The following is a 20,727-nucleotide window of genomic DNA, read 5'->3' on the forward strand; positions in this document are numbered from 1 at the left end:
ATTATAGTATTGGTCTGACAAAAAAAGTGTGTAAGTACAAACTATCAAAACTTCACTTTTGAAACAAATGACAACGAAAAGCTGCTATTTATTTATGAGTTTTTATTAACGCGTGTACTAATAGGTGTTCTCTTTTCAGCATCACGTCACACGTCTTCAGTTGCTGCTCCTCCACCATCACAACGGCGAACGGAATTCTCCACCACCACCGAGAGATTCCTGAGGGTGGAAGAACAGCAGCTGGAGTTACAAAGATTAAATTCACAGATCTTACAGTCCTTTCTGGAGAGGAGTGCAGAGAGGGATAAAATTTTAGCTGAAGCTGTGGCTGCAGTCGGGAAAGGGCTGCAAGCATTGGCAGAGGCCAAAAATAGAGATAGGGTGTAGCAGTATGAGTCGTGTTTTAGTTTTTAAAGTAAGATTTTTAGTTTTTAAAGTAAGATTTTTAGTTTTTAAAGTAAGATTTTTAGTTTTTAAAGTAAGATTTTTAGTTTTTAAAGTATGATTTTTAGTTTTTAAAGTAAGATTTTTAGTTTTTTAAAAACTAAAAATCTTACTTTAAGTTCTGTAAGTTTTTTTAATATTTAAATTAAACACTTTTAACGAATACTAGCGCAGTTTTATTGAAAGACCCGCCTCACACACCACAGAATACATACAATAAACAACACCAAAATCAAAATCGAATATTTTTATTTCACTTAGGTGCTCGGTTCGGGTTGGTCGATATGTTGTGCAAAACACAACATGCGATAACTATTTTTGCAACTACGTCTGGATGATAGTTGAGCACTCTGTGCACTAATAAGCACCTAAATCGTCCTTTTAGGAGGCCTATTGTTCTCTCTACTGAATTACGAGCAGTTAAATGACGCTCATTATAATAAGCTTCTGGGGAATTATCTTCAGCGCCACTAATTGGTGTCATAAGGAAGGCGCGCTGAGCATATCCTGAATCACCTGAAAAAAAACATAACTATGTAGTTTTTATACCTAGTAATTAGGCTTATATTCTGAAGTAGGGGCAGGGAGGGATTAACTTACCGAGCAAAACAACTTCTTCACCAGCATTTGTTAATGCCTCTAAGTGTTCTTTTATAACACCATAATTAAAAATGAAGCTATCATGAGTAGCTCCACCATAAGTTGGATCCACATTTAAAATATTTAAATCTGCATCTGTAATCTGAAAAAAAAATATAATAAAGATAATTGAATACCTAATGATAATTGATTACAACATTGAAATCCATTTTACCAATTGCACATTTCTTGCATGGTAGCCTTTGCGGCAGTAGAAACGTTCTTCATTCTCTGCTGGTTTTTTCATTGCCACCAGAGTGCCATCAATACACCCAAGAGCTGCTGGAAAGCCAAAATTTTTGTAGAACCTGTAATTTGTAAAAATGTAAAAAAATCAAAGGGTCACTTTAATTATAATATATTATACCTACTAACCTTTCTTTTAACATTTGTCTTTCTTGTATATTTTGAGGAAACCTTATATATTTTCTTACTATGGCCGGATTATTCAGAGCTTCCACTACTTCATTTATGCAACGAGATGCTGATGGTTGCGATAAATAGGTTCTTATGTTTTCTTTAATAATTTTCTGATAACTGCCATTAGCCAAGAATGACAAGGTGCATAATATCTGAAACAATAAATCAATAAAAAAATAAATACCTACTTTACCTGGATCTAGTCAAAACAACAAAGGGACCAATTTGGTTATTTTCATGCTGAATAGAATACCAATATTATAACTATAGGTACCTTAGACTAACATGAAAACATATATATGAGTACAGCTAGCGGGGAATCCACAAAGGGAATAAAATACTCCTTAATATGAAGTGTTTTTCTTAAATTAGGTATGGTATGCTTGGTTACAAATCTTTCCGCTATAAACTGTGTAAATACTTACAAAATTAACTTTATAGGTACTTAGTAAAATAAACTTACTTTTACACGAATTGAAAGTCCTTTTCCTAGACGTTTTGTGGGCTTTATCAGAGGCAGTAACTCATACTCCAGTTGGTCAATTAACTCCTTTGACAATCTATACACGCTCACATAGTCGTCATCTCGGGTTAATAAAGATAAACTTCGAATTTTGGTAGATTGTCGACGCTTTTCTAGTTTATCCAAAGCGTGAGCTTCTTCTAATATAGATTTATACAAAAACATTCTTGCCATCGTTATCGCTTAATTAGGTAGGCACTTATTCACTTTAAAAACTTTATATAAACACTATCTAACTATGATTTCTTCTATTTTCACTCGTAAAATAGATACTTATAATTTGACACTTTGAACCGGGTTTGAGTGCGAAGTGAGCGTCGAGCTCACGGTGGAATTACCTTAAAGAATGCCACTTTTTATGTCATCTCATACTTTATCTGTCAAAATCTCGAGTTCAATATAGTTCAACTCGCAAACACGCTCGCAAGAGTAGCGCTAGTGTAGATTCGAATTATCAACCGAGTTTTAAGAATGCCAATCAAGAAACTCACAGCGGATTCAGATTCGAAGTTTAGAATGAAGTCTTACAGAATCACACTGCAGATGTTCCTTCAAACTTGTTTTCCTAAACCCCTGTGAATAACTGGCACAAAATCATTCAAGCACTCAACACAAAGCTGGGAAGGTGGCGAACGTGTCCCAAATACAGATTTGTGTCAAAATGCTGTTTACACACCTAACTTATCGCTAAGGGAAAACTTTTAAATGACTGAATAAGGGACAAAACGACATTGCACCGCAAATGAAAGGAAAGACATTCATTTTAAAATAATACATCTTCATAACGACATATTAATAATATTATGTACCTGAAGAGTACTAGGTATTTTTAACGGGTACAAAATATACTTACTTTAGACATTTCCTTCTTCGCGCTTTTACCAAAAGGTTAGGTAACTGAAAACGTTGAAAATGTTGTTTCAAAGTTATATAAAAACTACACGTGTTTGTGAATCTGTCAAGTTATAAACGGAATATTATTAGAATTTATGACGGCTGCGAATCTTGTGACAACCAAGGTGACAACAATGTAATGTTTGTAAATATAAAATGTCATGTTATGGTTAGGGAGCCAGGTGCAAATTTGGTTAATTATTTCCTCTCAAGAGATAATTCGTCAGACGCATCAGAGTATAGTATTATAAAGCCTCGTGAACGTCAGCTGGCGCTCGGTTGGGGGGGTGAGCGGTTGTAGCCTCCCACGCACGTAGGAAAAAAAATACATTCATTCATTTCCTCTCAGCTAAAAATTTGTCAAATTGTAGCTAACCCAATATCTCAACGAAAAAAAATAATCAGCTGGTTACAACATGGTGTATTATACGTCAGCTGGTGTCTCGAATATGAAAAAAATAAAATTATTTTCCGTGATTTCCTCTCAAACAAAAATTTACCTGATGATAGCTTATATGTAACTGTGGATAAATATATAGGTCAGCTGGCTGTATCTGGGTGGAAAAACCGTCAGCTGATACTTTGAAAGTTATTACTTAGGAGTTAGACAGAAGCATCTATTGCCAATTTATATGCATCAACTGACTAGGTTTTCCTCGAATTATTGCTAGCTGATTTTTTTTATTTATCGCATCAGTATATTAACAATCAGCTCACAAATTTTCATCTGAGATGAAATGACGTATCTTTAATTATTATCGTTATTTTTAAAAATTCAAGCAACACACGCTAGCATAATATAGACAGTAATAAGGTACTTGGAGGTGGTTAGTTGTGCGCATGATCGGGGTACTACGTACATTCAGCCACATCGGTAAACATGTTTTTACAAATATTATAAACTGCATTTAAAAATAACTATCATATCATCAAATTCACATAACTACCTAAAAGTGTAATAAATATGAAATAACCCACTAAAAACATTATTTAACTATAATTATTAAAAAAATAATAGTATAATATATAATTAATAAAGTTATTACTTATCTTTTACGGGGACTTATGTTGATGGAATTCCACGTATCTCGATGATTTTGTTAATGTCTCACTATATTCGAGACACCAGCTGACGTATAAGACACCATGCTGTAACCAGCTGATTAATTATTATTTTTCGTTGAGATAATGGGTTAGCTACAATTTGACAAATTTTTAGCTGAGAGGAAATGAATGAATATACTTTTTTTTCTTACGTGCGTGGGAGGCTACAACCGCTCACCCCCCCAACCGAGCTCCAGCTGACGTTCACGAGGCTTCATAATACTATATTTTGATGCATTTTACTAATTATAAGTGGGAGTCGAGCATTGCTTCGGCACGAAATGGGTCAAGCTCGCACCGGGGAAGTTACCACACCCTCACAGAAAACCGGCGTGAAATGGTGGCATATTAACAGTATGCTACCGTGTTTCGTACGGTGAGTGAGGGGTCCGGAGACCCAAAAACAACCCCCCAAATATGAACGCGGTATTATCAGGCAGAATACCCCAGGAGGGTACCGGCACCTACGGTGCAGGAGAATCCCTCCCGCAGCGCCTGCGCTGCGGCAGCCCGTCGTATTCTGGGGCGGGCATAATTCCGCTCGGTCATGTGCCAAGGGGTTCGCAGAGCAAGCGAAGAAAATCACCCCCCTCCACTCTCACGGTGGACTTTTGTAACATCCGGGGGCTGCACACTAATTTAAACGCCGTCCACTACCATCTTGAGACGGCTAAGCCGGCCTTGCTCTTCCTGACTGAGACTCAGATATCAACTCCGGCCGACGTATCTTATCTCACATACCCTGGCTTTAAGCTGGAGCATACTTTTGCACCGCGTGCCGGGGTATGCGCATACGTTAGGGAAGATATCTGTTGTCGACGTCTTGGCACCCTTGAAGGTGAGGATCTGTCCATTATCTGGCTGCATATTGACTGCGGCGACCACCCTCGCGTCTATGCTTGCCTGTACAGATCCCACAGCGGGAATACTGGTACCGACCGTTTATTTGAGCACATCCAAGAGATGATCGACACTTTGCTTGTACAGTTCCCTTCTGCGGAGCTTGTGGTTTTAGGCGATTTCAATGCCCACCACGTTGAATGGCTTGGGTCGCGTACAACTGACCACGCGGGACGAACTGTGCACGATTTCGCTCTAGCCTATGGCCTAACACAGCTGGTCTCATCGCCTACGCGAATACCGGATGTGGAGGGCCATACTCCCTCTCTTCTGGATCTTCTGCTGACCACACATCCCGAGAACTATCAGGTCTCCGTCGTGGCCCCACTGGGGTCATCAGACCATTGCCTGATACGGAGTATGGTGCCACTTACGGGTTCGAAACAGCAGACACCTGCAGCTCGACGCCGTGTGTGGCACTACAAGTCGGCAGACTGGGACGGAATGCGTGGTTTTTTCGCTTCCTACCCATGGGGGCCTGTTTGCTTCTCCTCGGAGGATCCCAACGCTTGTGCTGAGTCTATCACTGACGTGGTACTGCAGGGTATGGAACTATTTGTGCCATACTCTGTTGTGCCCGTCGGTGGCAAATCCAAGCCTTGGTTTGGACGTTCCTGTAACATGGCGTCTCGCCAGAAACAGGAACTTTTTCAAGCCTGGGTTGCAGCAACGGCGTGTCGCGATCCAAGCGTTGGTCTCATCAGGAAGAAGTACAACTTTGCCTCCAGATCCTACAAAAGAGAAATCGCTAGGGCTAAATCTAGTTATATTGGTGCACTTGGCGATAGACTAACGCGACTTCCTTCGGGAACAAGGGCGTTTTGGTCCCTCGCCAAGGCCATCCAAGGTAACTTCTGTCGTTCATCCTTTCCACCTTTGCACAAGGACGAAGACTCTCTGGCCCATTCCGCTAAAGAGAAAGCCGAACTCTTGGGCGCTCTCTTTGCTAGGAACTCGACGCTTGATGACAGGGGAAAGACACCGCCGACCATCCCGCGGTGCAACCATTCAATGGCGGATATACGTTTCACACAACGTGCCGTTCGAAACGCTCTCTTTTCCCTTGACATCCATAAGTCGACAGGGCCGGATGGAGTCTCCCCTATTGTGCTTAGGACATGTGCTCCTGAGTTGGCACCGGTTGTAACGCGTCTTTTTCGGCTCTCTTACGCCAAAGGCATTGTTCCGAATTCGTGGAAGACTGCTCTTGTCCACCCAATCCCTAAAAAAGGCGATCGCTCAAATCCGCCTAACTACAGACCGATCGCCATCACTTCCTTACTCTCCAAAATAATGGAATCCATTATTAACAGCCAGCTCATGAGGTATCTGGAGGAGAACCAGTTGTTAAGCGACCGGCAATACGGTTTCCGTAGTGGTCGCTCGACTGGTGATCTTTTGGTGTACCTCACTCACAGATGGGCGGAGGCGGTTGAGAGTAAAGGGGAGGCATTGGCTGTAAGTTTGGATGTAGCGAAAGCCTTCGATCGGGTCTGGCACAAGGCACTTCTAGCGAAATTACCATCTTTCGGACTTCCTGCGAGGTTATGCGATTGGGTTGCCAGCTTCCTGGAAGAGAGGAGCATTAAGGTCGTTATCGACGGTTCTTGCTCTAAGCCTCTTCATGTGAACGCTGGTGTCCCACAAGGCTGCGTGCTATCTCCTACACTGTTTCTTCTGCATATCAATGATTTGTTACAAATCAGTAACATTCATTGCTATGCAGACGACAGTACGGGGGATGCTCTTTATCCCGGCCGTGCAAACACCTCAAAGGAAAGCCTCAATGAGAGTCGAAACAAACTTGTGTCTGAAGTCGAGTCTTCTCTCCAAGAAGTCTCGGATTGGGGCGAACTTAATCTTGTCGAGTTCAATCCCGTAAAGACACAGGTTTGCGCGTTCACCGCTAAAAAGACCCCATTTGTCGTAGAACCTCGGTTTAAGAGTACTCCCCTTAGTATATCGCCGAAAATCGGAATCCTCGGAGTTGAAATCTCGAGTGACGTTCAATTCCGCAGTCATTTGGAAGCGAAGGCTAAATTAGCCTCGAAAAAACTTGGTGTGCTCAGTAGATCGAGACAGTACTTCAAGCCGGCCCACCGACTTCAGCTGTACAAGGCTCAGGTGCGACCGCATATGGAGTACTGTTCTCATCTCTGGGCCGGAGCCCCACAGTATCAACTCCTTCCTCTTGACCGCATCCAACGTCGAGCAGCTCGAATTGTCGATGACCGTAGGCTTTCCGATAGGCTCGATCCACTGTCAGTGCGGAGAGACGTTGCGTCTCTCTGTATACTGTACAGAATCTACTATGGGGAGTGCTCTGAGGAATTGTTCCACCTTTTACCAGCCGCACAGTTCCACCACCGGACCTCACGCCGTAAAAACCAGTTCCATCCGCACCATCTGGATGGTTGGCGCTCCACCACTGTCCGCTTCACCCGCAACTTCCTTCCGCGTACGGTGAAACTGTGGAACGATCTGCCACCTGCGGTGTTCCCGAACAACTACGACATTGGGGCCTTCAAGAAAAGAGCGTATTTGTCCATTAAAGGCCGGCAAAGCACCTGTAACACTACTTGTGTTACAAGTGTTTATGGGCGGTGGTGACCACTTAACATCAGGTGGCCCACCTGCTCCTTTGCTTGCTCTGACATAAAAAAAAAAAAAAAAAAAAAAAAAAAAATTACCGCTTGAGAGGAACTTGGTCATAAAATCTGCTTCTGGCTCCCGGACCATTAGTACACATTTCTGCTGTAGGTACATACAATATGTACCAATTTTTTTACTTGAAATGTTACATAATTGTGTACATAGAGCATTAATAGTTATATATAGGTATTTAATTTTATTTGTAAGGCGAAGTAATAAATTTTAACAAAACTATAGCCGAAGGATGTACCTAAAATATGGCATCAGGCAGCAGCTGTCGCTTGATAACGTTAAGTGAATAGGCAAAAGCTTAAAGAATATGGATTTGTCACATCCAACTGGTTAAATATGCCATTTTATGAATAGCCTAGGATCCTTATTAAACGCCGTTAATTTTTTTATGAGCTATCGCTGTATTAACCAATATTAATTTCACTAGGTCTAATATTTTTTAATAACATAAAATTCCTCTTTTGCGCATTTAGTCAAAGTAAGACAGCGTATTAGAATCACATATAGGTATTATACTCTTGTATTATTTGTTATTTTAAATAAAGCATAGGTAAATAATAAAACTGGGCATAGACCATGATCACAAAACCCCGACCTTGTATGTACAAAAGGAAATTATGTTGGATTGCGTGACGAGTTTGCAAAATTACATGTATTACATACAATTTGCAATGACAATTGTTAAAATAAAGATGTTTAAAATCATAATGCGGAAAGACTTTATTTGTTTATGATAACCATAACAAGGCGAAATAAACAAGAGCTAAGAACAAGAGTTTTCGACGTCTTCCGTGATTTCGTGGTATCCCTAGACATTTCGAGAATGGCTGATATTCTCATTTATCTATTTGTATGTTTATCTACGCGTATTCTTATGCCTTCTTCGCTTTTCTACTTTAGGGTAGACAAATTGGCGATAAAATAAAACTTATTTATTTATTTATTTATTTAAGCCTGTATTGCTGATACAAACATACATATAAAACTAAATCTATCTTAAACATTATTACATATTTAACTCATGGGATTTTTCGGTTTGGTGATCAGCGTGTCTTGTGACACATAGGCCTCTTCCAGCCGCTTCCACTCATTCCTACTGTTCGCATGTCGGGTCCATATTATTCCACCAATCTTTTTAATATCATCTATCCATCTCTTCACTTGTCTACCTTTCCTTCTTTTTCCATCACGTGGTTGCCATTCTGTTAATATTTGTGTCCATTTCGTTTTACTGTCCCTACTCATGTGTCCCGTCCATCGCCATTTTAGTTGCCTTATTTTCTTTATTATATTTTCCACCTTGGTTATTGAACTTATTTCTTCCGCTGTTTTACGATGTTTAAGTGTAACGCCTATCATACTTCTCTCCATTGCCCTTTGACATGATCTTAGTTTTAAAAGATGTCTTTGAGTTAGTGCCCATGTTTGGCACCCGTAAGTAAGGCATGGCAAAATACATGAGTTGAACACTTTTCTTTTCGATATTATTGGAAAATATTTACTTTTAAATATTTCTTTTAATGACCAATATTTGTTCCACGCGTAAGTCACCCTTCTCTCTATTTCTATCTCTGTCTGGTCCCTAAATGATATTAATTGCCCCTAAATGATATTAATTGCCTTGCATAAAATAAAACTTAAGAGAGAACAAATACACTGCTTAAAGAGTTTCCTGAAATAACAATCTTATCGTAATAGAAATAAAGAGCACAATCCTTTCAGGGTCTACGCGTGACGACAATCATCGGATCGCTGGGAACATGCGCGGGCGCATGGCTGAAGGTGTTCTCTGTACCACAGGATATGTTCTGGCTCGGCTTCGCTGGACAGACTGTTGTGGCTATCTCTCAGGTATTTATCGTTTGTTAGTCTTCCAACTGTCATTAACTGCCATATTTTTATCTCTTTTGTGAGTAAATCTGGAATTGTAAAGAGAGCATAGAGCATTTACAATTCAACAGTAAATGTCGAGAAATTTATGTTAATTAATGCTTTTATATCATTTTGTTCCCTTAACGCTACGTTATAATTTTTAAAGAAACATTATCGAAAATCATCAAAAAATAAAATAAGTAAATCATGTATCTGTCATTGACACAAGTGAACTCGGCCTTTAAAACTATATCCGAATAATTCTAAAGCTCTTTTTATATTTATGTAATTTACAAAATATTCAGTACCTAATAATAAAAATTATTAAATAGGTTTTCATCCTGAACGTGCCGCCCCGACTGGCTGCGGTATGGTTTGGAGCTGACCAAGTGTCCTCCGCTTGCAGCATTGGAGTTTTTGGAAATCAGGTAAGGGGAGTTTTTTGAAGTGAAACTTCTTTAGCCGCGTCGAATGTAAAATTGCCTTCCGATTATAATAATAAAATTATAAAACGGAAATTAGTCATTTTAATACATACAAAAGCGAAAATTGTCTTCTTCATTCGTTATAAATTACTTATAGTCATTTTTAGATGGACAAGATTTTGTGGCATTACAGATGAATAATATCTTAAGGGAAATATTAATTCTGAAATCTTTAAATTCCCCAAGTATTCCATCAAATTTTAATCAATAAATTTAAAGACTGGGAGTCTTTAAATAAAATAAAGAAAATAATGAGCTTGTATTATAATAAATAATTAATATAAAAAAGACGCGTTAAAAATAAATCAATTGAATTTTGTCTTAAGAATTGGACAGTAAAGTAAACTTGTTTTATCGAATACATTAATAATACCTACTACCTATATTATGCCAACCTGCCAACGAGGTAATGTCCCGTAGGTACGTAACTATCATCATGAATCTATACGTGTTATTTCTTCATGGAACTACATCACAGTATTACAATATTATTTCCTAACTACATTTTATACTTCACTAGTTCGACTTGATTTTATTAGAAATTTAGATAATTCAGAGGTGATAACTTTTTATTTAAAAATCTGAAATTCTATCAACATTTCGAGCAGGGATGGTGAGGGTTTGCTTCCGATACTGTACTAGTTAAAATTAGATACCTAGACTCAAGTAATAAGTATAGTCTGTAAGTCTGAGAATAGGTCATAAAATATAATTTCATACACCAGGTGCAGGAACAGCCAAAATACCGTTTGTGGAATCAACTAGAAAATTAACTAAAATTGAGAAATAAATTCATCTTTACACGCTCGAAACTTCACTTAGTTACTCTCAGACAGCTGATGGTCTCGTAACAAGAATTACCTATAATAAAATAATTTATTCTATTACTAAGGAATTGTCTGCTGTAGGTCGGTAGAATCTGGCCAACAACGATAAGAAGCTCAAGGAAATTGGTCTCTAAAGCAACAATAAACTTGGGGTCTCTTGATAAATTGTCGCACTTTATGATCAATTTTCTTTCTCATTATGGACGCCATGTTGTATCGATAATGTATTAGCAAGACCCTTAATTCGAAGAGATATATTACTCACTTGGAAATATATTTTATAGATAGTTATAAATCAGATCACAATACATAACGATTATTGACTGATTTCTATGCGATTTGAATGAGATAATATAAGAAGAAAGATGATAATATATTATTTCTTGTATTATCGACGTTAAAAGATATTTATATTACAACTCAACTAAAAATATATTATGCCCGTAGTTACAAAGATTTTTAAATAACATTTAACAGATTCTGTGTATCAAATCCCAAAAGAAAATTGCAACAAAAGTAATTGCAATAATCTTAGAATTTGGAGTTGTCTATGTTTCTAGTCACAAAATTAACAATAGGTATACAGTAAATTGACGTCAGACATCTTTGAATAGTTTAATTATCTCTCTAATTACTTCGATCTAATTATATTTCTCGGATTTGATGTAATTGCACAATCATTGAAGTTAATATTTTTTATTTCGATAATCTCATTTTTCTACGATGTGCCCGCTTAAAATGAAATAGTGCGGAAGTAAACAATTTTCATTTAACAAGAGACCCGCGTGTTCCTAATGGATTTTCTATTCTATTATAAGTTTTATGGACCTTGTTATAGGTCTTATTTTAGACTGGCGATCACATTGATTAAGATTTTACATTAGGTATCATTTGTGTCTGGAATTTTCTGATTGCAACACTCGGAAGTGTTTATTCAATTCGATACGAGGGGGCCGTGGTCCTGTGCATGTTTCACACTCGTACATTTGATTGGTGCGAATTAACCCACCTATTTTATGTTGCATGTTATGATAGTTATCACTTCTATAAATAATAATATAGTAATTATGTTTTACTTATGTTGCTTTATGTACAACCTTGCACCTAAAATTGGGACCGGCCTTGTACCTAAAGGGACATGATGGACACAGGACAGGTTACCTGTCCATTATGTTCCTTACGATAAAAATTGTAGTGTATATTTTCTGCAAAAGCTGGGGTTGGAAATAGTTATAATAACTAAATAATAATTAATAATATTATCTCTCTAATGTCTCTCATTCTCTTCAAAACAGATTACAGTGTTATAAGTAAATGACTTAATAAATAACTTATTCTGGAACTTGGACTATATCGCATTATAATAATAAAAATTGCGACCGAGAAGTGAAGTGCAGAAGGAAAATAATAAAAATCTGTAGCTAAATACTTTCTCAGCGTACATTAATTGTAGCTAATGACTGGATCGTTAGCTGCAGTAAACTGCGTGATTCCAGGTCCTTAAAAGAAACTAGCAAAAATTAAAGGTTGGGTGGTTATTCATCATCATCATTATCATCAGCCCATATACGTTCCCACTGCTGGGACACGGGCCTCCTATGAGGGTACAGGCCATAATCCACCACGCTGGCCAAGTGCATGTTGGCGGATGACACATGTCGTCGAACTTTTTAATTCTTCGACATGTCGGTTTCCTCACGATGTTTTCCTTCACCGTTCGAGCAGTGGTGATGTTACAACATGCGCAGATAAATTGAAAAAATCAATTTATTTCCTGCGCGCTCGCCTGGTCTCGAACCACGGACTTATCGATTCGAAGTCTAAGGTCTCACCATTGAGCCACCACTGCTCTGGGTGGGGGGGTGGTTATTATTTTCCATAAATAAAATCAATATTCACTACAAAAAGAAACTTACATTATAAATTCACTCCTTTCCGTTTAAGTGGGTCATTTAATGGGCAACATTTTGCTGAAAATTTTAGAATAAAAAGAAGTAACTACTAACTTGTCTCTGAAGAATTTTCTGTGAAAGAGCAAAAATACATTTTCACCCCTGCAAAACGTTAAAGGATTTGCATCAAATTACAAAGATGGAATTTTCTTAAATATAGACAAATTTCAAGGTGTCCATTAAACATTATTTATAATCAGTAGTGATGATAGCTTAGCTACGCAAGCGTTTTTGTTCTAGGTAATTGTTATAGCTAATCTGCTAATTATTGTCACTCGAAAACACATTCAAAGCCTCCACAAAATTGAAAATGAACGAGAATCTGAAACGTTTCCATTAGTTGGAATAAAACTATTGAATTATTCACAACCACTTTCCACGCTTCAGCATTTTTATCCTTTTGTCTTTAGAAAGAATATGTGAAATGTGAATTCATTATTCCGAGATCTTTTATCCGATTGTTGAAAAGCCATTTTACTATTCTTGTGACAGAGCGTTTAATTGTGGAAGGAAGTGGGGGTTTTCATTGAATAGTGTTCGTTTGGTGTTAATGAGGGTTGTGCAAATTAATCGAATACCTTCCACATATTTTGGTGTACTTTGGGCAATTATTACACTATTTTCTCCTATATGTTTATAGGCTAATAGAGCATTCCCCTGTATTGTACGTAGGGATTTAGCTATTTAGGCCATTCGTAGCAGAAAGAAGCCTCATGAACGCTGTAATTACTGGTGTTATCCTGACTGAAAGGTTGTTATTTATGATCGAAGCTGAAAGGTGAATAAATCATGTGAATGATTCATCGCATTTGGATACATGGATAGCTATACCATTAATTAATAATTATAATATACTAATATTATAAAGCTGAAGAGTTTGTTTGTTTGTTTGAATGCGTTAATCTCAAAAACAACTAGTCCGATTTGAAAAACTCTTTCGGTGTTAGATAGCCCACTGTTTTAGTAAGGCTATGGGCTATATAATATCATCACGCTATGACCAACATGAGTGTAGCAATGCGGGTAAAACCGCGAGGCACAGCTAGCAACATTATAAATCTCCGAAATCCAACTTTACAAGCATAAAATCAAAACAGCTTCACACTTTATTACCTAGATCAAGTGCTAAACAAATGTGAGATGGATGAATTGACGCAGAACATAGGCAAGTCATTAATAACGCTAAAACTGTAAAACATCTTTCAACGCTGATGTATCTTCAGAAACTGGCTTTTATAAGATGCCGTAAAATTTATGGAAATATTGTTATCTAGTGAAGTGTAATAAAATCGGTGTCAGGTATACAGTTAACCTAAATTATGACCATATTCTTTACATTAATTACAACTTTTAATAGTGTCTCCACTCTCTTTGTACATAATATTAATTTATTCAGGCAATAAATAATGAAACTCATTAAGTTTGTGTCCTTGGTATAGAGGCCTTCAATAAAGTTGGATCCCTACGGAGTAAGGAATCTTCACAAAAACACTTGGTCCGGTAGGGCACAGAAGGCTTTACTTGTCCACATATTTCAATAGACCATTTAATTCAGGGAGTTAGGTAACTAATATTAACTACAAAATGTTGTTTCAGCTGGGAGTCGCGCTTGGCTTTCTCCTGCCACCAATGATAGTCCGTGCTCAAGGCACCATCGAAGAAACATCAGAAGATTTCAAGTTTATGTTCTATCTCGTCGCCGGCATCACCAGTGTCCTTTTTGTACTGATTGTTCTTTGTAAGTTTTATTTATGAAACCTGCTAAATATTTACTGCAATAACGTTATAATTAAATATAACAATAATGTGTTTTACAATCGAGACAAAATGAAAACCAAAGCTTTGACAATTAATTAATAACAGACTAATTTTTACACTGAAAGGAAGAGTTGTTTAAGGTTTAAAGAATAATGAAGAATCCGTGTTGACTTTTTCCTTGAATTTTTTTCTTCTCCTTTTCTGCTTAATGATTTTCCCACTGATATAATTAGACCTGGAGAGCCAAATTCGGGGAACTTAATTCTGTCCGAATTTCCAGAACTAAATGCTCTAGAATATGCTAATTAATACACTCAAGCATAATTTACCGTTGAGGGCTCTTGACAGTAAATTTGTCGATCATTATGGGCTTAATCAGCATTTCATTAACTGACAATGAAGAGGGATTCAATTAATCTACATTTCAGCCCAAATTTCACTGGTACATATTATTATTCATTGAAATACTTGACCAATTAAAATAAACCTGTCCATTCGATTAAAGCCTGTTTTTTCAGTCGTGAACTATTGGTCTCATTATTCTGAATGATGTAAAATGAGATATAATAATATTATGTGTTTCGATTATAGCTTTATACGATGATCGAGACCAAATGATTGGATTCCCTTGAATTTGATTGGTATTATAATTGCAATCGAAATTGATTCAATAGTTTTAAGATTAAATTGGATTGATATCAATAACTATTACAAGCTTACATATTATTATTTGGACAAGAAGTTCTCTATACTCACCATCAATTTTACTTTTCATATATTTTTATGGAGCTCATTAAATTTACTAAAAATACCCGTTAGTATATTATTTTGTATCATCTGTTAATCACCCCAATAGGAAAAGGTACAATCTTCCCCGTTCCGATGTTCAAGACAGTATACCACCACACGCTATTCGCGCTTTCTATTCCAGTTTTCAAATCAGCCCCTGCTAGTCCTCCCTCAGCCGCAGCTGACCTCGGTGCCGCTCTGGACTCGAACTTCCTGCAGTCCCTGAAGAAACTGATGACCAACCGCAATTATATCCTTCTGCTGATCTCATATGGATTGAACGTCGGCGTGTTTTATGCTATATCGACTCTACTGAATGAATTGGTGCTGAGATACTATCCTGTAAGTATTGTAGCATTAATTTACTATAATTATTTCTGTTAACGTAACGCGAAATAACGTTAATGTAACGTGAAATGTCCAGCTTTTTTAAGTTATTGAAAATTATACTATAATGCGTGACAGTTCGCCCTGTGCTTCCAACTTTTACATAACTATATAAAATAGAAAACCTACAGGATATGAGGTTCTTTAATCCTCAAAACTTCTTGCAATTTCCACCTACACATAAACTTCCAAACCCCAATAACTTTAACTTCAAATCATTCCAGGGTGCAAACGCAGACGCCGGTCGTATAGGTCTAGTGATCGTCGTTGCTGGTATGATCGGGTCTGTGGTCTGTGGCCTCATCCTGGACAAGACCCACCGCTTCAAGGAGACCACGCTGGCCGTATACGCCGCTACTGTAGTTGGCATGATAGTGTTCACCTTCACTTTGGACTGTGGATATATCTCTGTGGTTTACATCAGCAGTATATTTCTGGGGTGAGTTTGGAGTGTATTTTTGTGTCGAAAAGGTTAAAGATTTTAATGAAATTTAAGGTTATTGGATTCGACTGTATTTATAGTTTTCAGGAGAGCTTTTAAATTGAGTAAATTTATAAATAATTCATGTAGAATTATTGGAATTGACGAATGATATTGAATTATAATCTTCCTTGAGCATTCACAGAACTACGCCAACCAATTTTTATCAGTATTCAGTTGTTCATCAGAAAATCTATACTTACATATAATAAATCTGTAGAAGGGTCAATTCTGTACGTAGAAAATATTGAAAAATAAATACCAGGGGGTGTTACTGGATCGATACCAAACCCAAATATGTGATTAAAAAAATTTTTGTCTGTCTGTCTGTCTGTCTGTATGTGAAGGCATCACGTGAAAACTAACGGTTCGATTTCGATGAAACTTGGTATAATTATACCTTATTATCCTGGGCGTAAAATAGGATACTTTTTATCCTGGAAAAATACGTAGAAAAAAAAATAATCTTAATTTTTCAGTTTTATCCATAGACGTTGTTCTGTAGAACCGCGAATACACACGTTGCGAATTATTATAGGCCTAGCCGTATTTGGGTCCAATAGATATTTATAAGATGTCATTGTCAGAGTTACTCAAAATGAAGAAATAAACCATCCACGCGAAGACCGACATCCGCGCGGACGGAGTCGCGGGCGGAAGCTAGTATTAAATAAAATAAATTATACATTACGTTATTAAGTCAGTACTCAGTAAATTTTAAACATAACTTCTTGCATCGAGCTTTCGACTAGGTTAAGATTAATTAATGTTTGATTAGTAGCGCTTATACACAAAAACCATACCTATTGGATTTCAGTTTCTTCATGGCGGGCTATCTTCCAGTGGGCTTCGAGTTTGCATCTGAAGTGACTTACCCGGAGCCTGAAGGGACTACGTCCGGGATACTTAATGCTTGTGTACAGGTACGTAGATAATAATTGATAATAATATGTAATGTTAAAGCTAAAAATTAATTATTGTTACTTGCTACAATTTTTTTGGTAGTGAAATATCAGTAACTTTTCTTTCAGAAAAATTCTATTTAAATAGCGCATTATATTTAGTTATACGTTTTTATTTAAAAATAAAATAGAGCGTGAGTGCCGAGCACATGTATCAGAAGTGAAACATCTTTGGAAAGATTCAATACCGAAATCGTTACCCTACGTTATGACGTGGTTGCATTGCCATGACGCTTGAAATTTCACTCTCAACGCGCAAAAAGAAGTTTCACTTCAAAAAATATATGAAAAAATTTTTCTTCTTAACTAAAAGATTTAATCTTCTATTTAATTTTTTTCAAATATTAATTATTATTCATGAATTTCAGGTGTTCGGCATAGTCCTAACCCTTCTCTTCGAATGGATGCTCGGCGAGGTAGGTGACCGTTGGGCCAATTTGACCCTTTGCGCGATTCTAGCCCTCGGCACCGCTATCACAGCTGCTATACGATCTGACTTACGCCGTCAAGCCGCGCAGAACAAGGGTTAATTGCCGCGAAAATTTGAAATGACGGGTTTTTTTTTTCTACAGAGTATTTTCAAAGTTTATAGTATTGCTCAGTTTTAAAAGACAAAAATGAATGTATTGACCGTTTATAAAATTTAATAACTTGTGAATTTTATTAAATTTTACTTCGTAACAGCTTGGCTTTGCTTAGCTGCTTTAGAATTTTAGATCAAATATTTATATGTATTTTAAATTATGACGCTGTATGGTATATGGTTATAATATTATGTCAATAATGCGCGGGAAATAGGAAAATCCACAGAGTAAATTAAAAAAAAAAGTCTTTAGATTATTAGCGACATGGATATTTCTACTCGAATTTCTTAGGATAGAGTATGATATTATAATAGATATTGTATGGACTTAAAATATTTAACAATGACAATAAATACGTGTCTCTATATGTACAAGTATATTATATAAATTATAACGTTTTACGTAGTCGAAAGTTATTCAATAATAAATAACGAAGTTTATACATTTACGATTTATCGTTAAGAAATTGTATTTTTCTGAAATAGTCGCTGTTTTCGATGTTGTTAAATGTGATAAAAAATTACTTAGCTTGTTAAAACAAGACAATATTATAATATTTTATCGAATAATACAGTTTTAAGAAAATTCAGTAATATTTCTGCCGCGATAACTAAGAATGCAGTAATCGCAAAATGGCGGTTTTGAGATAAACGCGGGAAAGACATTTTTACATATTTGAGGAAGATGTTTATATTTTATAGCCCTTGAAATCTATCAATAAAATTGGAAAAAATACAAGCTTTACAAAGATAATTATCTTATATTTCATAAATTAGTATATCCATTAATAATGCGTATTATTGCGTTGAGGTTTAGCATCAGGCCATGTGAAAATCACAGGACACTAAGTCTAAATACAGTACTTGCGCTCATTACTGCATTATGTTCTAGCGCATGTTGATTACTGCGTTATTTTTTAGTATTTGATACAGGTTTTTAATGTCCGGGGCTAAGTAGATGTACACATAATATCTTCTCACTTTTACACAGATTTAAAAAAAATGCTCTACGGTTGAAACCTACTGCGGGGATATTAAAATTAAACAATTTGTAGAAGAAAATTAAGTTTTATTAAGACAACATTTATTTTAACATCAGTTAAACTGACATGTACATGACTTAAAAAACAAACAGCGCGCAGGAGCAGCACACGTGCCGCACGTCTCACTTCACCGAACGACGACGACGCAGAGATTTGCTTCAACAAAACGCAGCACTGTATCGTACGGTTACGATTTCGCGAACTTTTACCTGTGCTTTTACTACACACAAATGCAGTAATGTGGAGAACTGCGTTTTGACGTAGCAATTGGTCTACAGACACTAGAATAAAATGCTACAGTAATGGCTATTACTGCACTTTGTTTTAGGGTATCTTAACAAGAACTGCATTATTTTTTAGCACATGTTTAATACGGCGCTTTTTCTTATCATTGATATAGTTTTCATGTAAGTACTGCAAAAATCGTTAGCTAAAAAACATACTTCCGGGTACTTTTTTTATGAAATTATTTTTTTTTTTCATGTTAATAAACCCCTTAGGATCCCATTTCTTGCAAAAAGTAAAAATCCCAAAAATGTCGATTACTGCATTCTTTGTTATCAGGGCAGATTTATTGAAACTAACTTTGCGATATTTATTTTATTATGAAAATATCAAATAATACCGAACTAAATTATATTATAATTATTACAAACATCAACGAATATGACATATTATCTTATTTAAACTTCTACACATATTTTACACTTTTTGATTACACAGAATCTAAAATAAATTTTTACAAATTTAACTTCAAGCAAATAAAAGCTACGTACCTACCTAATTTTTCAATAATATATTACTCGACTATTATAGAATATAATATTGTGCAGTGCCTAATAATTATTATTATGGACACAATAGACGCAAAGACGCTAACAATCATAATGAAACAACGAACCAACACGCAAACTCATTATTTGCTTATCTGTATTTTGTTTCCATAAACCCAAGCATAAACCTAAAAATACCATAACTTAAACGTAGGTTTGATTTAAAAATGAATCGATAACTGAAATAGTGAGTCGAACTTCGAACAATAGGTAGGTAATTCTTTTGTAGCATTAAGTACCATTACGTAGTACTATTATCTAATATTATATTCCGTGGCATTACTACTTTATTATATTATTATCTGTGGTAGCATCATTCTAATTTTATTTATGCTACACTGCTACACATAATTTTGCTATTATTTGGGATGTTTTGATAAACATTTTACTCTACAAAGGCCTAGAATTATGTAATTAACTATTTTTGACATTTTTAATGCAACTTTTAATACATAAAGGTGCGTAATTCCGTTTGATCATTTGTGGGAACAAGAAGCTTATATCTAATACACTGGAGATTGCACTATGAACGTTGACAAGTCACGGGAAGGTATGACCTTGAATGAAGCCTGGTTGTTCCTTCATCCCTTTCACACCAACTTGCCAAGTTAGGTGTGAAAGGGACAAAAAACAACCAGGCGTCATTCAAGGTCATACCTTCCCGTGACAAGTCAACATTCAAAGTGCAATCTCCAGTGTATTAGATATAAGCTTCTTGTTTGGGAATAATATAATATTTTCTGAAATAGTATTATTTCAGAAAATATTATATTATTTTCATCAACAATGACAGCAAAATGACATATTCTCGAATATGCTGTTTGACAGCGCTTTGACATGTCAATGATATAAATAATAACGATGTAGGTACAAAGAATAATTTAGAGCGGCCGTACCGGCGTACACGGGCAGCTCGAGCAGTTAACGGCTGAGCGACGTGCACTGACTGCTCGAGCGGTCGGTCGCTGACTGCTCGAGCTGTCCCTATAAACCGCGCAGTTGACGGCTTGAAGCGATTGGACGGGATTTTTTTTCTACAGAGTATTTTCAAACCGTTTATAGTATTATGTATGCGGATGGACAGCTCGAGCAGTTAACGGCTGAGCGACGTGCACTGACTGCTCGAGCCGTCGGTCTCAACTGCTTGAAGCGGTCCGTGTACGGCCG

At 36.6% G+C, this 20,727-nt stretch overlaps 1 protein-coding gene across 1 annotated transcript in view; it reads left to right on the forward strand.

The window, feature by feature from the left end:
• Positions 1–19,180, forward strand: part of LOC123696750 (feline leukemia virus subgroup C receptor-related protein 2) — a 49,638-nt gene extending 30,458 nt beyond the window's left edge. Inside the window, exons 2-8 of the mRNA XM_045643118.1 lie at positions 9,311–9,439; positions 9,793–9,888; positions 14,321–14,462; positions 15,414–15,613; positions 15,883–16,097; positions 16,957–17,062; positions 17,470–19,180. Of these exons, the coding sequence (XP_045499074.1) occupies positions 9,311–9,439; positions 9,793–9,888; positions 14,321–14,462; positions 15,414–15,613; positions 15,883–16,097; positions 16,957–17,062; positions 17,470–17,631 (1,050 nt within the window). The 3' untranslated portion in view covers positions 17,632–19,180. The remainder of the gene's footprint in view (positions 1–9,310; positions 9,440–9,792; positions 9,889–14,320; positions 14,463–15,413; positions 15,614–15,882; positions 16,098–16,956; positions 17,063–17,469) is intronic.
• Positions 19,181–20,727: the final 1,547 nt, after the last annotated feature.

The sequence above is a fragment of the Colias croceus genome, chromosome 1, assembly GCF_905220415.1.
Source record: "Colias croceus chromosome 1, ilColCroc2.1".
Classification (NCBI taxonomy): domain Eukaryota; kingdom Metazoa; phylum Arthropoda; class Insecta; order Lepidoptera; family Pieridae; genus Colias; species Colias croceus.